Raw genomic sequence first — 19,742 nt, forward strand, 5'->3', positions numbered from 1 at the left:
CCGGGGGGCGGTGCCTGGGCATCGCCCCGCCCCCTGCACCCGCTGTAAGAACGCGGGGCGGGTGCCGCCGGGTTGTCCGCCGCGAGATGGGTGGCCCTGGTGAGGTTCGCAAAGGGGAGGCTCCCTGGAAGCAGATGTCCACAGAGGTAGGTGGACTGCAGGGAGAGGCCGGGGCTGAGGGGTGCAGCGCGGAGGCCAGGTGGGGGCTCCCAGGAGGAAGCCTGCCGCTGCTGTGCGCCAGCTCCCGAAGGCTCCAGCGCTGTGATCTCACCGCAGGCAGGGTTTTGTGAGCCTGGTTTTAAGGGCAGAGAAAACTGAAGCCCTGACGACCTTAGTATCCATAAGCCCGCTGGAGTTGGGGCCCAAGTTCCCACCCGAGTCGGACGTTATGCAATGTGTCTGAAGGATGCACGGGACGCTCGGAGATACAGAAAGGCTGGTGCTTCCTGTGGGGTGGTCGTGAGGGCCAGCAACAACATATGCAAAGCGCTTGTTACGACGGTCACTCCGTTCTAATGTCCTAACGGGTTGTCCTGCACTGTAGGCCTCGTCTCTTTTTCTGGTGGTGGACACAGCTGAGACTGATGGAAGTTGTGGATACTGCCCCTAAGAAATCCTCTCTGTCTGCCTGTCTCTCTGTCTCTCGCGCGCCCTGTCTGTCTTTGTCTCTCTCTCACACACACACCTCTCAGAAATCCATTGCAATAGCATTATCATAAATGATAGCAAGAAAGATGATAGCCACAGAGTGAGCCATCCTACAGGTAATGACACTGACAGGTACAGAGGGACTGACCCAAAGATCCCTGGCCACCAGAAGCGCTGTTCCACAAGAAGAGGAAGTAACCCACATTTGAATGGTTAGCTTTACTTCATTGACATGCTTTGTCTTTTAATCTTGTGAGGCTGCTGTTGTTATGCCCAGTGAGTAGATGAGGGCACTGAGACCCAGAGACTGTGAGCTGCCCAGGGTAAGACAGCTTAGTAAGTGGCAGAGCTTGGATGGCACGCAGCCCACATGACTCCGGAGCCCAAGACCTTTCCATGAGGCCATCTTGCCTTCAAATTCCCCACTCCAGGCTTTACCTGTTCTTTGCCTTTTAGCCCTTTCTCTGAACCTTCTCCCTTGTTATGTTCTGCGTTAACTCTGAACATCTTAGCCTGACATCCAGCCCCAGCTTCCCAGCCTCACCCCTGCGTTTTAGCAATCTGCCGGGTCAGCGTTTCCAACACTTCCATTTCTCCCATGTTATCTGTGCTTTTGATTGTGCTGTGTCCTCCCCCAGTCACAAGTGTACCCTCTCCGGGGATCAGCTCCATGTCCACCCGCCCGCAGCTCCCTGGCCTCCATGGGCTTAGTGCTCATGGTAGCATTAATTGGGACGTGTTTATGGGACCTCATCTCCCTTTTAAGTCTGTCCTCTAATTAAAGGCATGGCTGTCGCTCTAGACTACAGGTCTGAGGTGTATCTGATTAATTAGTGGTTGTACTACAGGTTGTATGTGATTAATTAGTGGGGGGATAGTGGGGATGGGTTGCCAGGCTGGAAACTCGAAGGCATTTGAGAGCCTGAGAATACCGGGCAGGGGGCTTCTCGAGACAGAGGAGCTTCCAAGAATGTTTAGGGGTGGGGGTGCACCCTGTCTGGAGAACGGGTCTTATGGAGCCTTGTGTCTGTATCCCATAGGAGTTGGAACGTCAGTACACCCCCAGCAGATGGGTCGTCCGACTGGGAGCAGAGGAAGCTCTGAGGACCTACTCACAGATTGGAAACGAGGGTACTGGGGACCTCTCTGTGGCCGCTTTGGGTGGACTTTAGCATGTGCAGTGGTTCAGAATGCTGGGGGAGGGGTGGAGCCGCACAGGCCCAGCTCTTGGAGTATTCCCAAAGCCCAGGCACTGGGAACGGGGCCCAGTGCCAGGGAGCCCTCGCTACAGAGCCACTGGAGTCAGGAGAGGCCCAGTCAACCATGCCCCAGTTCCCCTCCTGCTCTGCCAATAGTGCCCAGGCCTAACGGCCACATGGCACAGTGCACAGGGAGGTGGAGTGAGAAAAGAAAGGCTTCCCACTGGACTGCTGAACGTAGGACGTTGTTGCTGTTTCTACAAGCGATGAAGACCAGGGCTTGGGAACTTGTAAGTCAGTGAAGTGTTAAGGTTATTTCCCACCTCTGCCGTGTGTCTCCAGAATGTTGTAGTGATTTTAACCCTCGGAGGAGCATTTGTGCTGGGCTGGGGAAGCAGTCTCCATGGGGAAGAAGCCAGCCTCTCCCTTCAGTCGGGAAAACCGGATGTTGGCAAATCACCTTTGTTTCAGCAGACTGAACAGAGCTCCTGGGGTTGGTGGTTCTCTAACTCAGCTGGAGGAACAGGCTTGTGGGGACTTATTCCAGCACATGCCTGCACCCACTCTGTGCGGTGGAACTGTGTCCCCGGCTCTCCAGAGTTCCCTTCTGCACCCAGCTCTGTGCCAAATACACCTCTGTTTGCTCAATAAATATTTGAGTGTGAAGGGACACTCAGTGAGTTTGTAGAAAACATGTTTCTCTTCATGGTTGAGAAAGGGAGTCACGAGTAAGAAGCAGGGGCTAAGAAGAGGGTGCTGCCTGGCCCTTCGGGACTCTAGTAATGGCTCTCGATAAGCCCTGTGGTCAGCTTTACATTCCCATTCCGCCTCCCTTCCTTTTCTCGCTGCTCCAGCTGGCCCATGTCATAGATGAAGACCATCTTCATTAGGGCCATGCGTGTGCTGGGGTGGAGCTTGTCTCTATTTAAAATGTTCATCGTGGACTTTTTGGCATTAATTTTGATTTAAAAATATTACATTTCAATATTATTTTTCTTTGTATTGGTCACTTCAGGCTTCCAATAACAAAATGTCATCGACTGAGTGGCTTAAACAATAGGAATCTATTTCTCACAATTCTGCAGGCTGAGAAGTCTGAGATCAAGGTGCCAGCCGATTTGGTTCCCTGGGGAGGGCCCTGTCCCTGTGTCCTCACATGCAGAGAGAGAGGGAGAGCTCTGGTCTTTCTTCCTCTTATTATAGACCACCGATCCCATCATGAGAGCGCCACCTCCTAGCGGTCCCACCTCCGAATACCATCGTATGGGGGGTAGGGCTTCAGCATATGAATTTGGGGGGAGACACAGACGTTCGGCCCATAGCAATCTTCATTACAGAGTTTGTGTTACCACCTCACTCACCTTTCCTTAGTCCAGGCCCTGCTTAACGAGGTTGAGTAACTTACCTGAGCTCACACAGCTAGGGACGGTCGCCACTTCCCCTAGTAGAGCTTCCTGGCAAGAGTGGAGCAGGCTGACGGGTGCGGGTGGGGCTGGGAAGGACTGTCAGTCAGTGTGACTGAGTGAGCACCAGCTGGCCTCTGCTGGTGGGGTTCCCCTGGCCTCTGCTGGTGGGGTTCCCCAGACCTCATCAGTGCCACCTGTAATCTTGGACATTGCCTCATTAGAATCAAACTCCCAGGAGACGGCAAAACACAGCAAAGGGATGTCAGGTAGAAAAAATGGAAGATAAAGTCTCCTGCCAACCCAGACAGAAAACCTCTCCACAAGGAGAAAGAAAACATGTGTTATTACTGGGTGAGGATTAAATCAAACTGCGATGCGCATCGCAGGTAAGCAGCTAGACATGGCAACACTGGAAGAAACCTCACCCTTTAATGCAGCCGGGCCTCCTGACCGACAGCCTCTGCGGCCTCCCACGGCACGTCCTGCCTTCACAGGCTGCAGGATTGGGCTTGTCCCTCTGCACCAGAAAAATGAAAAGCAGAGAAGAGGCACACAAAATACGAGTCCCAATTTTGTTTTATTGCGCATAACATAAAATGTAACCATTTTAACCCTTCATTAGCATTTAGCACATTCACAATGTTGTAAACCATCACCTCTAGTTTCAAAACATTTTCATGCCAGAAATAAAACCCTTACCCATTAAGCAGTCCCTCCCCATCCCCCCACCCCCAGACCCTGGCAAGCACTAACTGCTTTCTGTCTCTGTGGATTTGCCTATTCTGGATGTCGCGTATAAATGGAATCCCACGTATGTGGCCATTTTGTGTCAGGCTTCTTATCACTGAGCATGGAGGTCCATCCGTGTTGTCGTGTGTGTCAGAACTTCATGCCTTTTTATGGCCAAATAATATCCAATGATATGGACACACCACATTCTGTTTCCTCACTCATTCGTTGATGGACATTTGGGCTGGTTCCACCTTCTGGCGATTGTGAATAGTGCTTCTATGAACATTCATGTACAAGTTTTTGCTTGAAAGTCCTAATTTCTTATTATTAATGGACAAAGCCGTTCTAGCCAAACTGCACATATTCTTTCTTTGTTTTTCTTTTATTATTGGGGAATATTGGGGAACAGTATGTTTTTCCAGGATGTCAAGTTGTTTTTTCAATCTAGCTGTGGAGGGCACAGCTCACTGGTCACTGGTATTATGAGCCCTGCACTCCAACCACGGAGCCAACCGGTCGACCACTGAGGGCTCAGCTCCAATCTCAAGCCGTTGTTTTCAATCTAGTTGTAGAGGGTGCAGTTCACTGGCCCATGTGGGAATCGAACCGGCAACCTTGTTATTAAGAGCTCTCGCTCTAACCAACTGCGCCATCTGGTCACCCAGACTGCATATATTCTAAAAGCTTACTTTCTCCTTAGGCACTTGGCTTGTAATGGACCAGTAGCAAATAGTGTAGGCTCCCAGTATCCACAGACCACACTCTAAGTAGCCCTGCTCCTCACCATCTGTGTTTGGCTATTTTCAGGTAATGATTTCTTTCTTTTTTTCTTTCTTTTTTTTTTTTAAGGAGGGCATAGCTCACAGTGGCCCATGCAGGGATCAAACTGGCAGCCTAGGTGCTACAAGCACCACGCTCTAACCAACTGAGCTAACCGGCCACCCCTGGTAATGATTGTTTTCTTAGTGCAAAAGGAGCCTAGATTTACCGGAAAGGATTTTAAAATAAGGTCATCAGTAATTCTGCCAGCCATTGTTAACTAGATGGGGGCCGATGGGCCCGGCCTTCTCTTAGATGGCAGCTTCTGCATGTAGCAGACCCTTGGTCTTCAGCCTTCCATGGCTGTGGCAGGTCTCCCTGCCCCACCCTTGCATTGGTCTCTAGGGGCTCTGACCCCTGCTTCCCCTAATTGCTCCAACACAATGCACAGTTGAGTCCATGGACCCTGCTTCCAGGGCCTGGAGCTTCTGTCTGTTAGAGTTTTGACACTGTGGGTTGTGAATAATAGAAGCCCCATTTTTGCTTTAATCACAAAAGGAAGTCTGTGATAAGGTCTCATCTTTGACAGCTCCTGTGTTCCTGCCCTTGGGTATTCACTCTCTGAGAGGAGGCCTTGGGTCACCTCATTCTGTGTCCCTGCACCCAGCTGCCTGCCACCAACCCCTGGGCCACCTCCTACAGGGAGGCAATGTCTCCTTCCCAGGGTTAGTTGAGTTTTTTTTAATATCTGAGGGAGGGAGACTTGTGCATGAGAATGCACACCTACGGCTGCTTGGTTTTAGTTGCTCTTCAGTTTAGATGTTTTCCTTAGTTTGGGCACAACATCAATCTAGGCAGCTCACGTATACTTTAAGAACTCATGTGTTAATTGAATCACTCCCTTTTGATGAACCCACTCCGTTGATGAACCTGTGAGGTGGGACCATAAACCCCCACGGAGGGCAGTGGGCGGTGGCCTCCAAATGACAAATGCCTTTGATCCAGAAATGTTACTGCTGAGAGCGCTTCCTAGAGATCCCTGCAAGCAGGGGTAAGAATGTGTGTACAAGGCTCTTCATGGCAGGGTTGCTTGTGGTGGCAAAGCCAAGATGCTTCTCGGCAGTTATTTCTTCATTTGTTAATCCACTCAGTGAATGTTTATTGGGTGCCTAACACATGCTGGTCACTCATCTATGTGCATGGGTTATCAGTGAGCCAAAGAGACAGCCCCCCACCCATGTATCATTGTGGTTCAATGGGGGAGGGAGATGATAGATAATGAATAAGGAATAAGTGTCAGTGTGTTAGAAGAGCAAGTACTATAGGAGATATGGAGCAGGTGAGGGGGATGGCGGAGGGTAGGGTGTTAGGGTCAGCCCCTTGGAGAAGGTGCGCAGGGGAGAGTTGATTCTGTAGGGACCCGGGGCCATTGAGGGAGTGTAGGAGCTGTTGTGAATTGAATGTTTGTATCCACCCCAAATTCACATATTGAAGCCCTGCCCTCCAGTGTGGCTGTATTTGGAGATGCGGCCTCTAAGGAGGTAATTAAGGCTAAATGAGGTCACCAGCCTGGGGCCCTGATCCAGGAGGATTCTTGGAAGAGACACCAGAGAGCTTGCCTCCACAGAGATGAGGCCACGTGAGCACATAGCGAGAAGGCGGTCGTCTAGAGCCCACGGGGAGGGCCCCCACCAGACACCAACTCTGCTGGCACCTTCATCTTGGCCTTCCAGTCTCCAGAAGTGTGAGAAATAACTGTCTGTGGTCTAAGCCCCCCACTCAATATTTGCTAAGGCAGCTGGAGCTAAAACAGGAGTCCCCCTACGGAAGTGGGGCGTCCTGGTGAACGCAGGAGAGCAGAGGGGAGGTGCTGCCTTCCAGGGGAGAAGTGAAGGGAATCCAGGGTGGTCTCAGTGGGGGTGGGGAGGAAACAGGATTCAGGATAAACTGGGGGAGGGAGAGCCAAGAGAATTTCCTGATAATCTGGATTGGTTTGTTTGTCCTAAGCAACTAGTGTGACTGGTTAAATAAATTAACGTGCAGCCATAGGATGGAATACTAAGTAACTGTTCTAAAAAAAGAAAAGAATGAGGACGCTGTGTGCTGACTGGGAAAGCTCTCCGAGAAATTTTAAGTGCAACTGGCAGGGCAGAAATGTATTTAATATGCTGTCATTCGGATTAAAGGCAGGGAGATTCTACATCCGCATTGATAACGGTCCTCACCCAGGCGGGGGACAAGGGAACTAGGGGATGGGGGGGACAGTCACTGAAAAGCCTTTTGTGTATTTTTTTAACCATGTAAACATATAATTTCTTCATAGGAAACATTAATGGCATTCACTTACTTTTTGAATTGATGGTCAGTTAACTCGTAACTTTCACAGATTAAATTCCTCTAAACATTTAAACACAATTTACAAAATGTGATTAAATTCTTAAGGAACACTTGAGCTTAGAATCACAAATGCAATGTATTTGATTCACTTAACAAAGTCTTGTGGTTCTGGGCCGGCCCTGTGGCTCAGGCGGTTAGAGCTCCGTGCTCCTGACTCCGAAGGCTGCTGGTTCGATTCCCACATGGGCCAGTGGGCTCTCAACCACAAGGTTGCTGGTTCGATTCCTCAAGTCCTGCAGGGGATGGTGGGCAGCGCCCCCTGCAACTAGTAACACAACTGGACCTGGAGTGAGCTGCGCCCTCCACAACTAAGATTGAAAGGACAACAACTTGACTTGGAAAAAACTCCTGGAAATTCACCCTGTTCCCCAATAAAGTCCTGTTCCCCTTCCCCAATAAAATCTTTTTTTTTAAAAGTCTTATGGTTCTAATCATTTGAAAGTTATCTGTTTACTAATAAGTCGATTCTGTTTCACAAGTCCTTCAGCGTAGTCTGTCCAGCGTGGCACATGGACACACGTGGAGCCTGTTTTGTTCTGGTGGTTAGATCCTTGCAGAAATCACACATCAGGCTCTCTGAGCAGATGGTCGCTTAAAGCTTCCGGAGATAGTACATCTCCCACTTCTATGGGAGCGTGAGTGGGGACCCACAAAACATAGCCTTCCCTGGTCTACTGACTCCTAGGGTCAGTAGACATGGTCAGTGATGGCAAAACTGGTTTTGCAGCCACTTTGCCCCGGCTTTGGCACATGAGAAATTTAGCATCTACCATCATTTTTATTTCTCTTGGCCTTGAGCAGCCCAGCTGAAATGAAGACAGCCCGTTTTAAGTTTTATGCATACTTGTGTAAACACAATTATGCAAACTATCTTCACCTACCAAGGTTGCCTCTTCTGGAGTTGCAGACTCACTCACCCCAGGGGAGCACTGTTTTCTTTGGGGGCCCACTGTGGCCACCAAGTTTGGTGTCCTGGGGGCCTCCAGGAGCAGATATTTCAAGTTGCAGGTCTCTTCCCACCAATTTTCAATATCAGAAAGATTGCATCAATCATGCTTGGTATATTTTTCCTCTTACTGTCTGTGACATTTGTGTAACCTATTTTCACTTTACGTCATGAAATACTCTTTAGTTTTTCCTTTTTGATTAGTACATTTTGGGTCCTTTTTATTCAATCTTTGCCTGTTCCAAGGTCATGAGGATCCCCTATTTTCTAAAAGCTTTATTGTCTTGTCTTTCACATGTATATCTGTTGTCTATCTGGAATTGATCTGGCATGGTGTGAGGTAGAGATTAAGAAACTTTTTTTCTCATTTGCATATTCAATTGACCCAACACTGCTTATTAAAATATTTATTTATTACACAATTTTTTTTTTCACACAGTTTTAAGTGCTTACTATGTATCAGGTCCTGGGTGTACCGTTGGGCCAAGCCCTCGTCTTCACAGAGCTTATGTTCAAGGGAGGGCAACAGACAGACAGTAAGCAAGATAAAAACAACATATCAAGGATGATGAATGCTGGGGTAAACAATAAAGCAGAGAGGGGATATACGGTAATGCAATTCACCAGTCTTGTCTTACAGCTCACATGGGCTGTGACCAATGCTTTGCTATTGTAAGTAGCATTACCATGGGCATCTTTAAAACAAGTCCTTGGGAATATTTCTGATTACTTTTATAATAATATGGACGAAGACTTATGTATCAAAGAATATGATCTTCTTGGACTTTGACACATATTTCCAAGTTGCCCTCCAGAAGGTCTTACCAATTTACACTGTCTAGTTCCCGGTATTGGAGAGATTTAAGCGGCCTGGATTTCTGTGATTGTTGGGGAAGCAGTGAGGGGCATTTCTACATTGCTTCTGGGTCCTGTCCACCCAGAGCACCGCCTTTCTCTGACCCTGTGGTAGAGAGAAGAAGGCAGACTTCCTGCCACATTTTTTTTTTTTACTTTCATGTGTATGCTCTACACATAAACATGTTTAACTTTACTCTTTCCCCCTCCTTTCTTCCGCCTCACCCCCCCTCAACCAACTCTGGTTCAAGCCGTTGTTTCTCAGTCTAGTTGTATAGGACACAGCTCCCTGGCCCAGCTGGTATTAGGAGACTTGCGCTCCCCCCCTCCCAGGCAGTCAAGATCGCTGTTTGTCCGTCGGCCACTCACAGCAGCTCAGCTCCTGGGAGAGCCACTCTTCATAATCTTAGCTATAGAGGATGCAGCTCACTGGCCCATGTGGGAATTGAACCGGCAACCCTGTTCAGAGATTGCACTCTAACCGACTAAGTCATCCGGCTGCCCCCTGAGGGGCATTTCTTTACGGCAGCATGAACCTACAGGATCTCCTCCCACCCCCATACCTTTGCCTGTAGTATTTATACACAGTACTTACAATACCCTTCAGGACCCTTCCTCCTTTCTTCCGATCCAAGTCCTAGCCCCTTTTCACATTACTCTGACCTCTCCCATCTATGGATTTATATGTGTTTATATTGTTTATGTATTTATATTGTTTCATTTTCTATTTGTTTCAAGCGAGTTTATGTCTTCCCTAAAAGATTGTTTTTCCAAGTCCTTGGGAAAGTTCCTACTTCCCAAAGCATGTAGCAAAGTGTAACACCCATAATAAGCACGAACTACAATCACGGTCAAAATGGCGCCTCTCAGAACCACAAGGTCACTTACAGACAGACGTCAGCAGACAGTGTTGGTCCCCCTTGGATGGGCCAGTCCGGTCTCTTTGTAGCCGCACACATGCAAAGTGCCTCAGAACCCAGTACAGATTGTCGTGAGGACTTGGGGAAGCGCTGGCAGCTGGAGCTGACTGGTCAACTCAAAGGGGCTTTCAGCGAAAAGGGTTCTACCTGAAATGAAATAGGAATTGCTGCTGCCTGAGGTTGTGCTGACAGCGACTTGTCTGTTTCCCGAGACAGCCACCAAGAAGGCCCGGGCCACCAGGAGGAGCCTGCTAAATGTCCCCTATGGAGATGGCGAAGCGGAGAAACTGGACATCTACTTTCCTGAGAAAGTATCTGAAGGTGAGTGGAAGGGGATGGTGGTCCCGCGGCAGAGCTCAGCTGGGCACCCTGCCTCAGCCTGGGCACCCTGTGTTTTGTTTTACAGCCCTGCCTTTCTGTGTGTTTCTTCATGGAGGATACTGGCAGAGTGGAAGGTGAGCCAGGAAATTCAGATGACTAGAGAAAGGCAGGTTCATCTTTTCCTGGCCTGGGTATCTGAGGGCTGCTGCAGCAAATGACCACAAACTAGGGTGCTTACAACAACAGAAATGTGTTTTATCGCAGCTCTGGAGGCCGGAAGTCTGAAGTCAAGGTGTCGGCAGCCTGCGCTCCCCTTAGAGGCTCTAGGGGAGAACCCGTTCTTGCCTCTTCCAGCTTCTGGTGGTTCTAGGTCTTCCTTGGCTTCTGGGGCCGTCACTCAGTTCTCAGCCTTCCTCTTTACATGGCCTCTCTGTCTGCTTCTCAAATCTCCCCCTGTTTTCTGTTATAATATCCCCCGTCCTTGGATTTCAGGCCCATTCTAAATCCAGGATGATCTCAAGATTCTTAATTACATCTGCATAGACCTTATTTCCAAATAAGGTCACATTTGAGGGTACTGGGGGTTAGGATGTGGACCCACTATATCCAGTGAGAAGCACGTTCAGTCCCCTCTGCAAGCAAAGGCATCCCAGGTTGCTCAGCACTGAGTGCTTTCTCAGGACATGGGCCTTTTGGTGATAAAAACGAGAAAGTCTCGGGAAAACCAGGACAGATGGTCATCCCAAGATAAGCAGAGGGGCACTTGGGGTCTTCCAGGACACTGTGCTCCCTAGGAACTTACTAAGGAGGTACCTGAGATGGGATCTCCCCACTCAAGCATTCAAGTAAGTAGACAGTTTTTGCACCTTATCCTTAGTCAGGTGATGCTCTACATGTCTGATCTTCAATTCTCCAAACCAGCCCCTAAGAGGAGTCTAATTGTCCCAATTTTACAGATGAGGAAACCAGGCTTAGAGGTTAAATAAAACCCCTAAGGTCCTATAGCTAGCATGTAATGTGGCAGGAAGTCTACTTTCTTCTCCCTACCACTTGGGGTCAGAGGAAGGCGATGGTACTCTGGGTGGACAGGACCCAGAAGCAGTGTAGCTGGCTAAGTTGCACGTCTTTGTCTCTTTCTGCAGTAAAGACGCGTCGGCCTTCATGGTGAACCCACTGACAGCACAGGGTGTGACCGTGGTGGTAGTGGGTTATGCTATTGCCCCTGAAGGTAATTAGGGTGGTCTTACAGCTTCGAGGGCTGATGGGCTTTGGTGGGAAGTGAGCCCCTGCGGAGCCGAGCCAGCTCATGCTTTCCGTGCAGGTACCTTGGACCAGATGGTAGACCAGGTGGCCCGAAGCATCGTGTTTGTCCAGAAGCGGTATCCACGCAATGAGTCAGTATTACCGCAGGGTTTCTCTTTGTCAGGCAATGCTGGGTGGGAGGACCATGGGTTTAGGCCCTTGGATGCAGCCCAGCTACCCTTCTGGCCTGTGGAGCAGAAGGCAAATTGGGACTCCTTGATACTGGCCTGATGCTTTGGGGAAACCATGCAAATCTGGCTCTCTGCTCTGACCCATTCCAGGGGAATTTACCTGTGTGGACACTCAGCTGGGGCCCACCTGGCTGCAATGATGCTCCTGGCCAGTTGGACCAAGCATGGAGTCACCCCCAACCTCAAAGGTTTCCATGGATGGGCACTGCAGCCTGGCTGGGCAGCCTCCACCCTCTCTTATTGGGCCTGGAGTTCTGCACTAGCTGCTCAAAATCCGAACAACCATGAGTGGTTCGACCTGGGGGTTTTGAGCCCCATGAGCAGGGCCTACTTTGCTTCTTCTCTGCCTCCTACCCTGGTCTTGCCCCTCTGGCCCTGGAGCCTGGGTTGGCCCCGTCTTGCGCACTTGGTGTCTGCCTGAGGCCTGGTCTGGGTGGTGCCGCCTGGCCCTCTGACTGTTCTTTACCTTCACAGGCTTTTTCCTGGTAAGCGGGATATATGACCTGGAGCCCATCATGCACACGTCTATGAACGACCCTCTCCTCCTGACCCTGTGAGTCACTCCCCCCATCTCCCCTTAGCTGGCCTGGAACCTTCCAGGAGGGCCCGGGGTGAGGCTTCTCTCTGTCCTGACCCACACCTATGCTGCACCAGGGAGGACGCTCAGAGGAACAGCCCACAGCGCCTTCTGGAGGAGGGCCTAACGCAGTCCAGGGATCCCGCCTGCCATGTCCTGGTGACTGTGGGCCACCACGACAGCCCCGAATTCCACCGCCAGTCCAGAGAGTTTTATCAGGTACGCTGAGTACTCTGATTTTAGGGCCGAAGGTAATCTCATCATCTTCCTCTTTTTTCCACCAAAATAAGGCCCCAAGACCATGAGCCATTTATTCAACAAATACTACTGACCCCTGGTGTGTGCCAAGCGCTGTGTGAGAGCCCTTCTGTCCTCTCCCGCAGCCTCATGCTTCCTCTTCCCTCATTTCTCCTCCACAGACGCTGTGCCGAGCAGGATGGAAAGCCTCGTTTGAAGAAGTGTGCGATGTGGATCACTTCGAAATCATTTGGAAACTAACCCAGCCAGACTACATGCTCACCCAGGTGGGGCGTGCGTCCCTTCACCGTGGACAGCATGGGTCCTGTTATAGCCCCGACACATAAGGAGACTTGGGGAGGCGGGGAGCACAGTGGAACCACCGCGCTGGTTTTTTGGCAGCCAGGCGGTTGGGGGACGTGACAATAGGAATCGAGTGCCCCACTTGCTTCCTGTACTTCACCCCCCTCCGAAATAGCCCCAGGTGATCTGCAGGGTCTGCTCCTGGACACTCAGGTAGGGTCTGCAGGGGGCTGTAGATGGGGAAAGGCAGGTATGAAATAGTATTAGCCTGTCTGTGTCTCAGCATAAAAGCAAAGCCAACTCCATACAGGAAAGGATGGGTGGATTTGGTGGGTAAATGTTTATTACAATTTTAATGTGGAAAATCCTTGTAAAAATCAAAGGATAAATTGGGGAAAATGTGCCATCGATCTGACAGATACAGAGTTACTATTTTTGTTGTTGTTTGTTTTTCTTTCTGGGCAGGTGGGCACTGGATTGACTTCACTTTTTAATCAGCTGCCACCTCCACCAGGCTTTTATAGCATTTAGTGTTAATTCGTGGAGTTAATATCCTTACTACATATAGAGCCCTTTCAAATCAATGAGAACCGTTCTTATTTCTGTTTAAGAACTGAATAAGAGACAAAGAAGAAGAGACCATTGTAAAAGAAATAGAAATAGCCCGTAAATATGGGGGGAGGTTAAAGAGCTTTAGCCATCACAGAAGTGGAATGTAAACATCTCTCACTGGCAACGTTTGAATTCTCACAATGCCCAGCGCTGGTGAGCAGGCAGTGAGGGAGTCTTCTCCAGGTCTGCTGCTGGGAGCACATGCTGGCCTGACAGTTCGGGTGCCCAGTCTGGCAATGTGGACCCAAACCACTGACCCAGTAATTCTGCTGCTTGGACTCTGTCTTCAGGATAATCACAGGAAGCTCACAAGGACAGTCTCCGCAATTTTATTAATGTTCAAACCTTGGCAGCAACCTAAATGCCCAGCGAGGTTAAATTATGGTCGAATCAGGTGACAAAATGAAGTTTGTGAAAATTGGTTAGGATATGTCACGTTGATTCAGATGTGAGAGCAGAAACACAAGAAACAGCTGAGCCGGCAAATTCTTCTTTTCAAATACTTAGACAGCTAGACCTTTGGAGGCATATGGATGCAGATGAAAAGAAAGCATTTACCAAGTGGTGTCATGAGTGCAGTTTTGGAATCTATTTCCACATTTTCTATTGTGAACATGTATCATTTTTTTTTAACTGGGGAGAAAACAAAACACCCATAAATGTCATCTCTTGAGAAACCTAAGAAATAAATATTTTAGCTTTTGGGGGTTTTCTGGTCTCTGACACAACTACTCAACTCTGCTATTCTAGCTCAGAGGCCACCACAGACAATTTTCGTAAACGAATGAACATGGCTGGGTGCCAATAACACTTTATTTATGGATGCTGAAATTTGAATTTTATATAATTTTTACATGTTGTGAAACAATATTCTTTTGGGGATTTTTTGAACCGTTTACAAACTAAAACCATTCTTGGCTCATGGGTCATACACAAATGGGCAGCGGTCAGGAGGTATGTCTAGGTAAGGTGAGGAGCTTTGTTTGAACATTTACGGTGGGAGGTGGCAAAGGACTACATTTCTCTGAGCATTAATGCAGCCTGTTTCTTTAATCAGATTCCTCCTGAGAGATCCTCACAAGAGCCACTCCAATTCTGGGGCTTTCATATCTTTTCCTTGTGCTGCAGATTATTTTGAAAACAATCTTCTAGGAGTTCTGAAGCCTCCTGAACCTCAACGGACGTGCAACCGACTTGTTCTCCAAAGAGCCTTACCACTTCCCCTTCTCGCCAGCTTCCACTTCTGGGCCTGGTAGCACCTCCATTTGTCCATCTGCCCTGGCAAGAGTCTGTTCTTTCCAGTCTGAGCACCGGTACAGGTCTCCACGGCTTGGGCCTGGCCTGAATTGAGCTGCTCCAGAGAGGATTCAGCCCAGGACGACGCCTCTCCCCAAGTTTGGTCCCCCTGCCTGCTGAGAGGTGTGACAAAAATGTCAGCTCCTAACAAGCTTTTTTAAACAGTTGAAAACAAATCAGAAAAGACTATTGTTTCATGACAGGTGAAAATTATATAAAATTCAAATTTCAACATCCATAAATAAAATTGTATTGGAGCCCAGCCATGTTCATTCATTTACAAAGTGTCTGTGGTGGCTTTTGAGCTAAGTGGCAGAGTTGGGTAGTTGTATTGGAGACCAGATGGCCCCCAACGCTAAAATATTTACTATCTGGTTCTTTTCAGGAAAGTTTACAGACTCTTTTGTAAGAGTGTCCCAAACCAGTTTTTCTTCTGTCGTTTGCTTCACTCCATTGTCTACTCTGTCCTGGGCAACACCTAACGTTTGGGTCTGTCCCTGAAAGCCCTGGGGTGTTAGCCTCCAGCTAATACCTTGACCGTGACAGGACAATGACATCTGCCCCTTCCCCACAGCGGTGTGTGCATTTCCCAAGGAGCCATCCACCACCCACCGCAGCCCACCCCCTCTCTCCCACACTGAATAGCTAGCAGTTCAAGAATGATTGATTACAGCAAATGTAGGAAATGGCCTAAATATTCATCAGTAAGGAATAAGTACATCTGAGCAGCCCACCACCACAAGCCCATTAGAAGAGATTTGTGTTCACCATGTGGGAAATCTCCATGACATAGAACTACATGGCAAAAGTAAGGTGCTCAACAATAAGACACACTACCAGCTCAGCAATGTTACCTAGTACACACTCACAAAATGCGTTTCTGCGTGTGTTTCTGCGTGTGTTTCTGCGTGTGCTCACCCCTGTGTGAATGCAGAGAAAAGGTTGGGGACGAGCCACGCCTCTGCTCCCCTCAGGAGGGAAGTGGAGCTGGGAACCTGGGAGTGGGGTGTTGGCTTCTTCTGGATTCTTCGAATTCTTTAGGGTAAGAATGTAATGAGTACTGAAGTGTAGTCTATAATTTGAAACATCACAATGTTTCAAAGAAACTTCAAGATGCAGGCTTATGAGACTGACATGACAGGTATGATTTGACTCCACTCTAGATTTTTAAAAGAAATGTCTCACAAACTGTATGACTTCATCTAATATTTGTGACAAATTCCTGTGGGACACCTCATGGCTGCTGGCAGGAAACCCTCGTCACCACACGTGGGTTATGACCTTTTAAGGCAGAATGCCTTAAGGTAAGGGAAGGACAGAAAAAAAAATGATCCTGTGTTCATTTAAGGATATGTAAATATAGATGTGGGCAGATGCTATTCTACACATAGATCTCTATAGATAGAGGAAAAAGGGAAGGATATACACATTTTAATAGCAGTTAACCTACAGGGTGAACTTGTGGGCAATTTTAGTTTTCTTCCTTGTATCTAATATAAATGCTTATGTTACTATAAACATTTTAATTGACTACAAAAGTTACATTAAATAGACTGAATTAGATAACTGATCAATGTGAAATTTCCTGATTTTGACAATTGTGCTGTGGTGAGAATGAAGTATTTATGGGTAAAGAGGCAGGCTGCCTTCACCTTACTCATAAATGGTTCAGGTAAAAGTACATACATGTATATGTGTATGATACATGTGCATACATCCATAGGTGTGTGTATACGTATGTATACACACACGGAGAGAGAAAAATGCAAATGAGAGTGATAAATGGGCAAAATGTAAACTAGTTAGAAAATCTGGGTAAACGGTACATGAGTATTCCTTGCATTATTCTTGCTACTTTGATTTAAAATGATAAGATGAAAAATTACCCCAAAGCTGTGACATTGAAAGAACACAAGTCAGGAGGCCCGTGTGAGGCTGAAAGACCAATGAGGCCTCTTATTTCGCCATCCGCCCAGCTCTGGAAGTGACCAGAACACCCTGTTTGGCCGTAGGTCAAGGACACACATAGGCTGCAGGTTTTACTGTTGCTGGGACACCTGCTTTGAGGATGGAAAGGGAGCGTCTGCCTTGGTCTTTCCCTGCTCTCCGATAAGTTTGTCATCATGGTTGCTCTCTCCTGGTCCCCTCTGGACAATGGTCCTCCAGGACACCCAGGTCTGGGGACTCAGCCCTGTCCTCAGGGACGTAGAGCTCTTACCTTCCTTCCTTCCTTCCCCAGTCCCTCTCCCTTCAAGCTCATTTGGAGTTTTCTGTGTGATGTCAAAAGCCCACAAAGCCCTCCTCCCTGACTTTGTGGAGCAGATCAAAGTGTCGGCCCTCTTTGGTTGCCTAGCACCCGGGCGCTGCACGTATACCTGTTCCAGGAGCCTGGTTTTCCATCCCTGACTCTGTCCTTTCCAGACCTCTGCCAGAGGCTCTGGGTCTCTATTTATTCACCCGTAAAAGAATCTGGTTGTAGCAGGAATAGGCAGACAGACCCAGGGACAGAACGGGACTGTGGAAATAGGTGCCAGCACTCAAGGGAGTTTAGCATTTGAGAAAAGGTCGTGTTTCAAACCCATTGGGCAAAGCTGCGTATTGAACAAGTGGTGTGGCAGCAACTGGCTGGATCTTCGTAAACATAAATCAGAACCCTTTTCACACGCCTTCCATTGATACACTTCTGGAGGGGTCAAGACTTCAACATAAAAACCAAAACCAGAAGACATCGTCAATGAGTATCTTGTATAAATCATCTCAGAGTGGAATAACGTTGTTTTTCTCAGCATGGCAAAAACAACAAAATGACAGAAGCCAACTGGAAATAGAAAACAACAGTCAGAAAGAAAATGAGTGCTAAATAGGACTGTATACAAATTTAAACACACGGCACAGTCAAAAGACAAACAACAAAATGGGTTCAGGCGTCGGGGACATGACAAATGAAGTTAAGTCCCTTTTGTATACAAACTCTCACCAAGCAGTAGGAAAAAAATCTCAGCAGCCCAACAGAGAAGTGGGCAAAGGCATGAACGGGCAAATCACGGAAAAGAAACTTAAGTGACTAATAAATGAGATGATCAGTCTCCCTTTTAAATAAAGACATATGACTTAAAACAAGCACCTGCTGCTTTGTATTCTCAGGTGGGCATAGATCAAAAAATTTGATGTGACAGCAGTTTGTGGGACAACTCTCAGGCTTCAGGGAAAATGGTCTTGACCTTCTCACATGAACCGGGGAGACCTTTGACCCTGAGAATGTGGCAACCAAGAGAACCAACACAGCCTTACCCTCCTTCCCACCTCTGTGTGGATCCCTTTTTTAATCTTTGTATGTTTTTTCTCTCCCTCATTTTCTCTTCCCACTCTGTTTCACAAAATTGCTTACAATTTTCTCTTGAATTAAGCTGAGAAATAAATCCAAGTTATCAGCTTCGTACCCAATTCATAATGACTATTACTGGTAGAATTGAGCAAAACAAAGTTTGACAACAGCTGAAACTGCACATGGTAAATATCTTATTTAAACTGATATAAGTCTCAAGGTTTGTTAACTACTAAAGTTAGGTGTTAAAAGTTGGACACAAAAAAATCTTTAAAAAAAAATGTTCACACAAGACTATAGGAACTTGGTAGTAATAATGCAGAAAGCTCAAATTGCAGAAGCTATTACTGGTAAAATTTGATATAGCCAAAAGCTCATCCATGAATTAAATATTTGTTACAAAATATTATGGAAAATGGGCAGTTTGTGTTTAATGAGTAGAGTTTCAGTTTGGGAAGATGAGAAAGTTCTGGAGACGATGGTGGTGACGGCTGCACAACAGTGTGAATGTGCCTCATGCCACTGAACTGGACACTTAAATGGTTAAAATGGTAAACTTTATTTTATATGTATTTTACCATATATAATTATATATATATATAACAAAAGGAATGATCTGGAAAAAAATGCAGACATTTCAAATACTTCAGCTTAATTATAACTCTTTCAGTTACCAGAGAAAGTGAAAGTAACCCAAGCCCCAAATGTTGAGATTTCTCTGCATATACAATATTATAATATATACCAACTTTATAATAAATATCTTATCAATGTTATGTTACTGTTGTATATGATAAAATACAAGTAATAATACTTTTTTAAAAAAAGATTTTTATTGGGGAAGGGGAACAGGACTTTATTGGGGAACAGTGTGTACTGCCAGGATGTTGTTCCACGGCAGCCTTTGGAGTTAGGAGCATGGAGCTCCAACCGCCTGAGCCACCAGGCCAGCCCCATAATAATATATTTTTTAAATCTTATGGGAAAGATTATCACTCATATCTGTGGTCCACATGTGCAGACTTAGGCCTCCGGCTTTCTACATAAGCAGTAAAGTGATTTCCTGCATGTGATGTGCTCCGGTGGTGCCTGAGGTGTCACATGGCCCTTGCCTGACTTATTTCCTGCGGCTCTGTTTGCACTTGGAACTGTACCTGGAGCATAGTGGGCCATCAATTAGTACTCACTGAATGAATGAATACAAAGTAAGGGCTCGGTAAATATAGACTTTGTCACCACGTGAGCTAGCTGGAGCGCTGGAGACTTTGGATGAGCGATAAACAAGCCAGCTTCTAGATCTGCTGTGTGAAAAATTAATAATGAAAACCTCAACTAAAACTGGAGTCTGGAAGGCCTGTAGAGGGAGGTCTCATGCTCTACTACTATAGTCAATTACCCCAAACAGAAACAGACCAATCATGCATCTCCAACAGGAAGGTGTATCTACTTTACCACCTCGGAAGGAGGTAGGAAGATTTTCTTCTTGCCCAGCAACGAGTCCAGCCAATGGAAAACACTGCAGCTCAGCCAATGAGAAGCTGTGGTCACCCTGAACTCTCCAATGAACTTTTATTTTTTTTCTGCTAAGGACTTCCCCCCTACACCCTCTTTTTTATTTATTATTATTATTTATTTCTCTTTTTTACAAATGTTTCCTCAGGATTTTATTTTCCTTTGTATATTAGTAGTGGCATTCTCTGATCAGTGGAAGTACTG

At 47.2% G+C, this 19,742-nt stretch overlaps 1 protein-coding gene across 3 annotated transcripts; it reads left to right on the top strand.

Moving 5' to 3' along the window:
• Nucleotides 1-33: 33 nt before the first annotated feature.
• On the top strand, nt 34-16,269 carry AFMID (arylformamidase). 3 transcript variants are annotated; one of them, XM_081027222.1, is made up of 11 exons: nt 34-146; nt 1,689-1,779; nt 10,079-10,183; nt 10,269-10,317; nt 11,326-11,411; nt 11,505-11,577; nt 11,767-11,864; nt 12,151-12,229; nt 12,331-12,472; nt 12,673-12,777; nt 13,259-16,269. In XM_081027222.1, the coding sequence occupies exons 1-11, from the start codon at nt 87-89 to the stop codon at nt 13,322-13,324; spliced, it is 954 nt and encodes a 317-aa protein (XP_080883348.1). In that variant the 5' UTR covers nt 34-86; the 3' UTR covers nt 13,325-16,269. The 3 variants fall into 3 exon arrangements, with proteins under 3 accessions (XP_080883348.1, XP_080883349.1, XP_080883350.1); XM_081027223.1 differs by having other exon boundaries at nt 14,534-14,980; XM_081027224.1 differs by having other exon boundaries at nt 141-435; nt 14,534-14,980.
• Nucleotides 16,270-19,742: the final 3,473 nt, after the last annotated feature.

This window comes from Rhinolophus hipposideros, assembly GCF_964194185.1.
Source record: "Rhinolophus hipposideros genome assembly, chromosome: 20".
Taxonomy (NCBI): Eukaryota; Metazoa; Chordata; class Mammalia; order Chiroptera; family Rhinolophidae; genus Rhinolophus; species Rhinolophus hipposideros.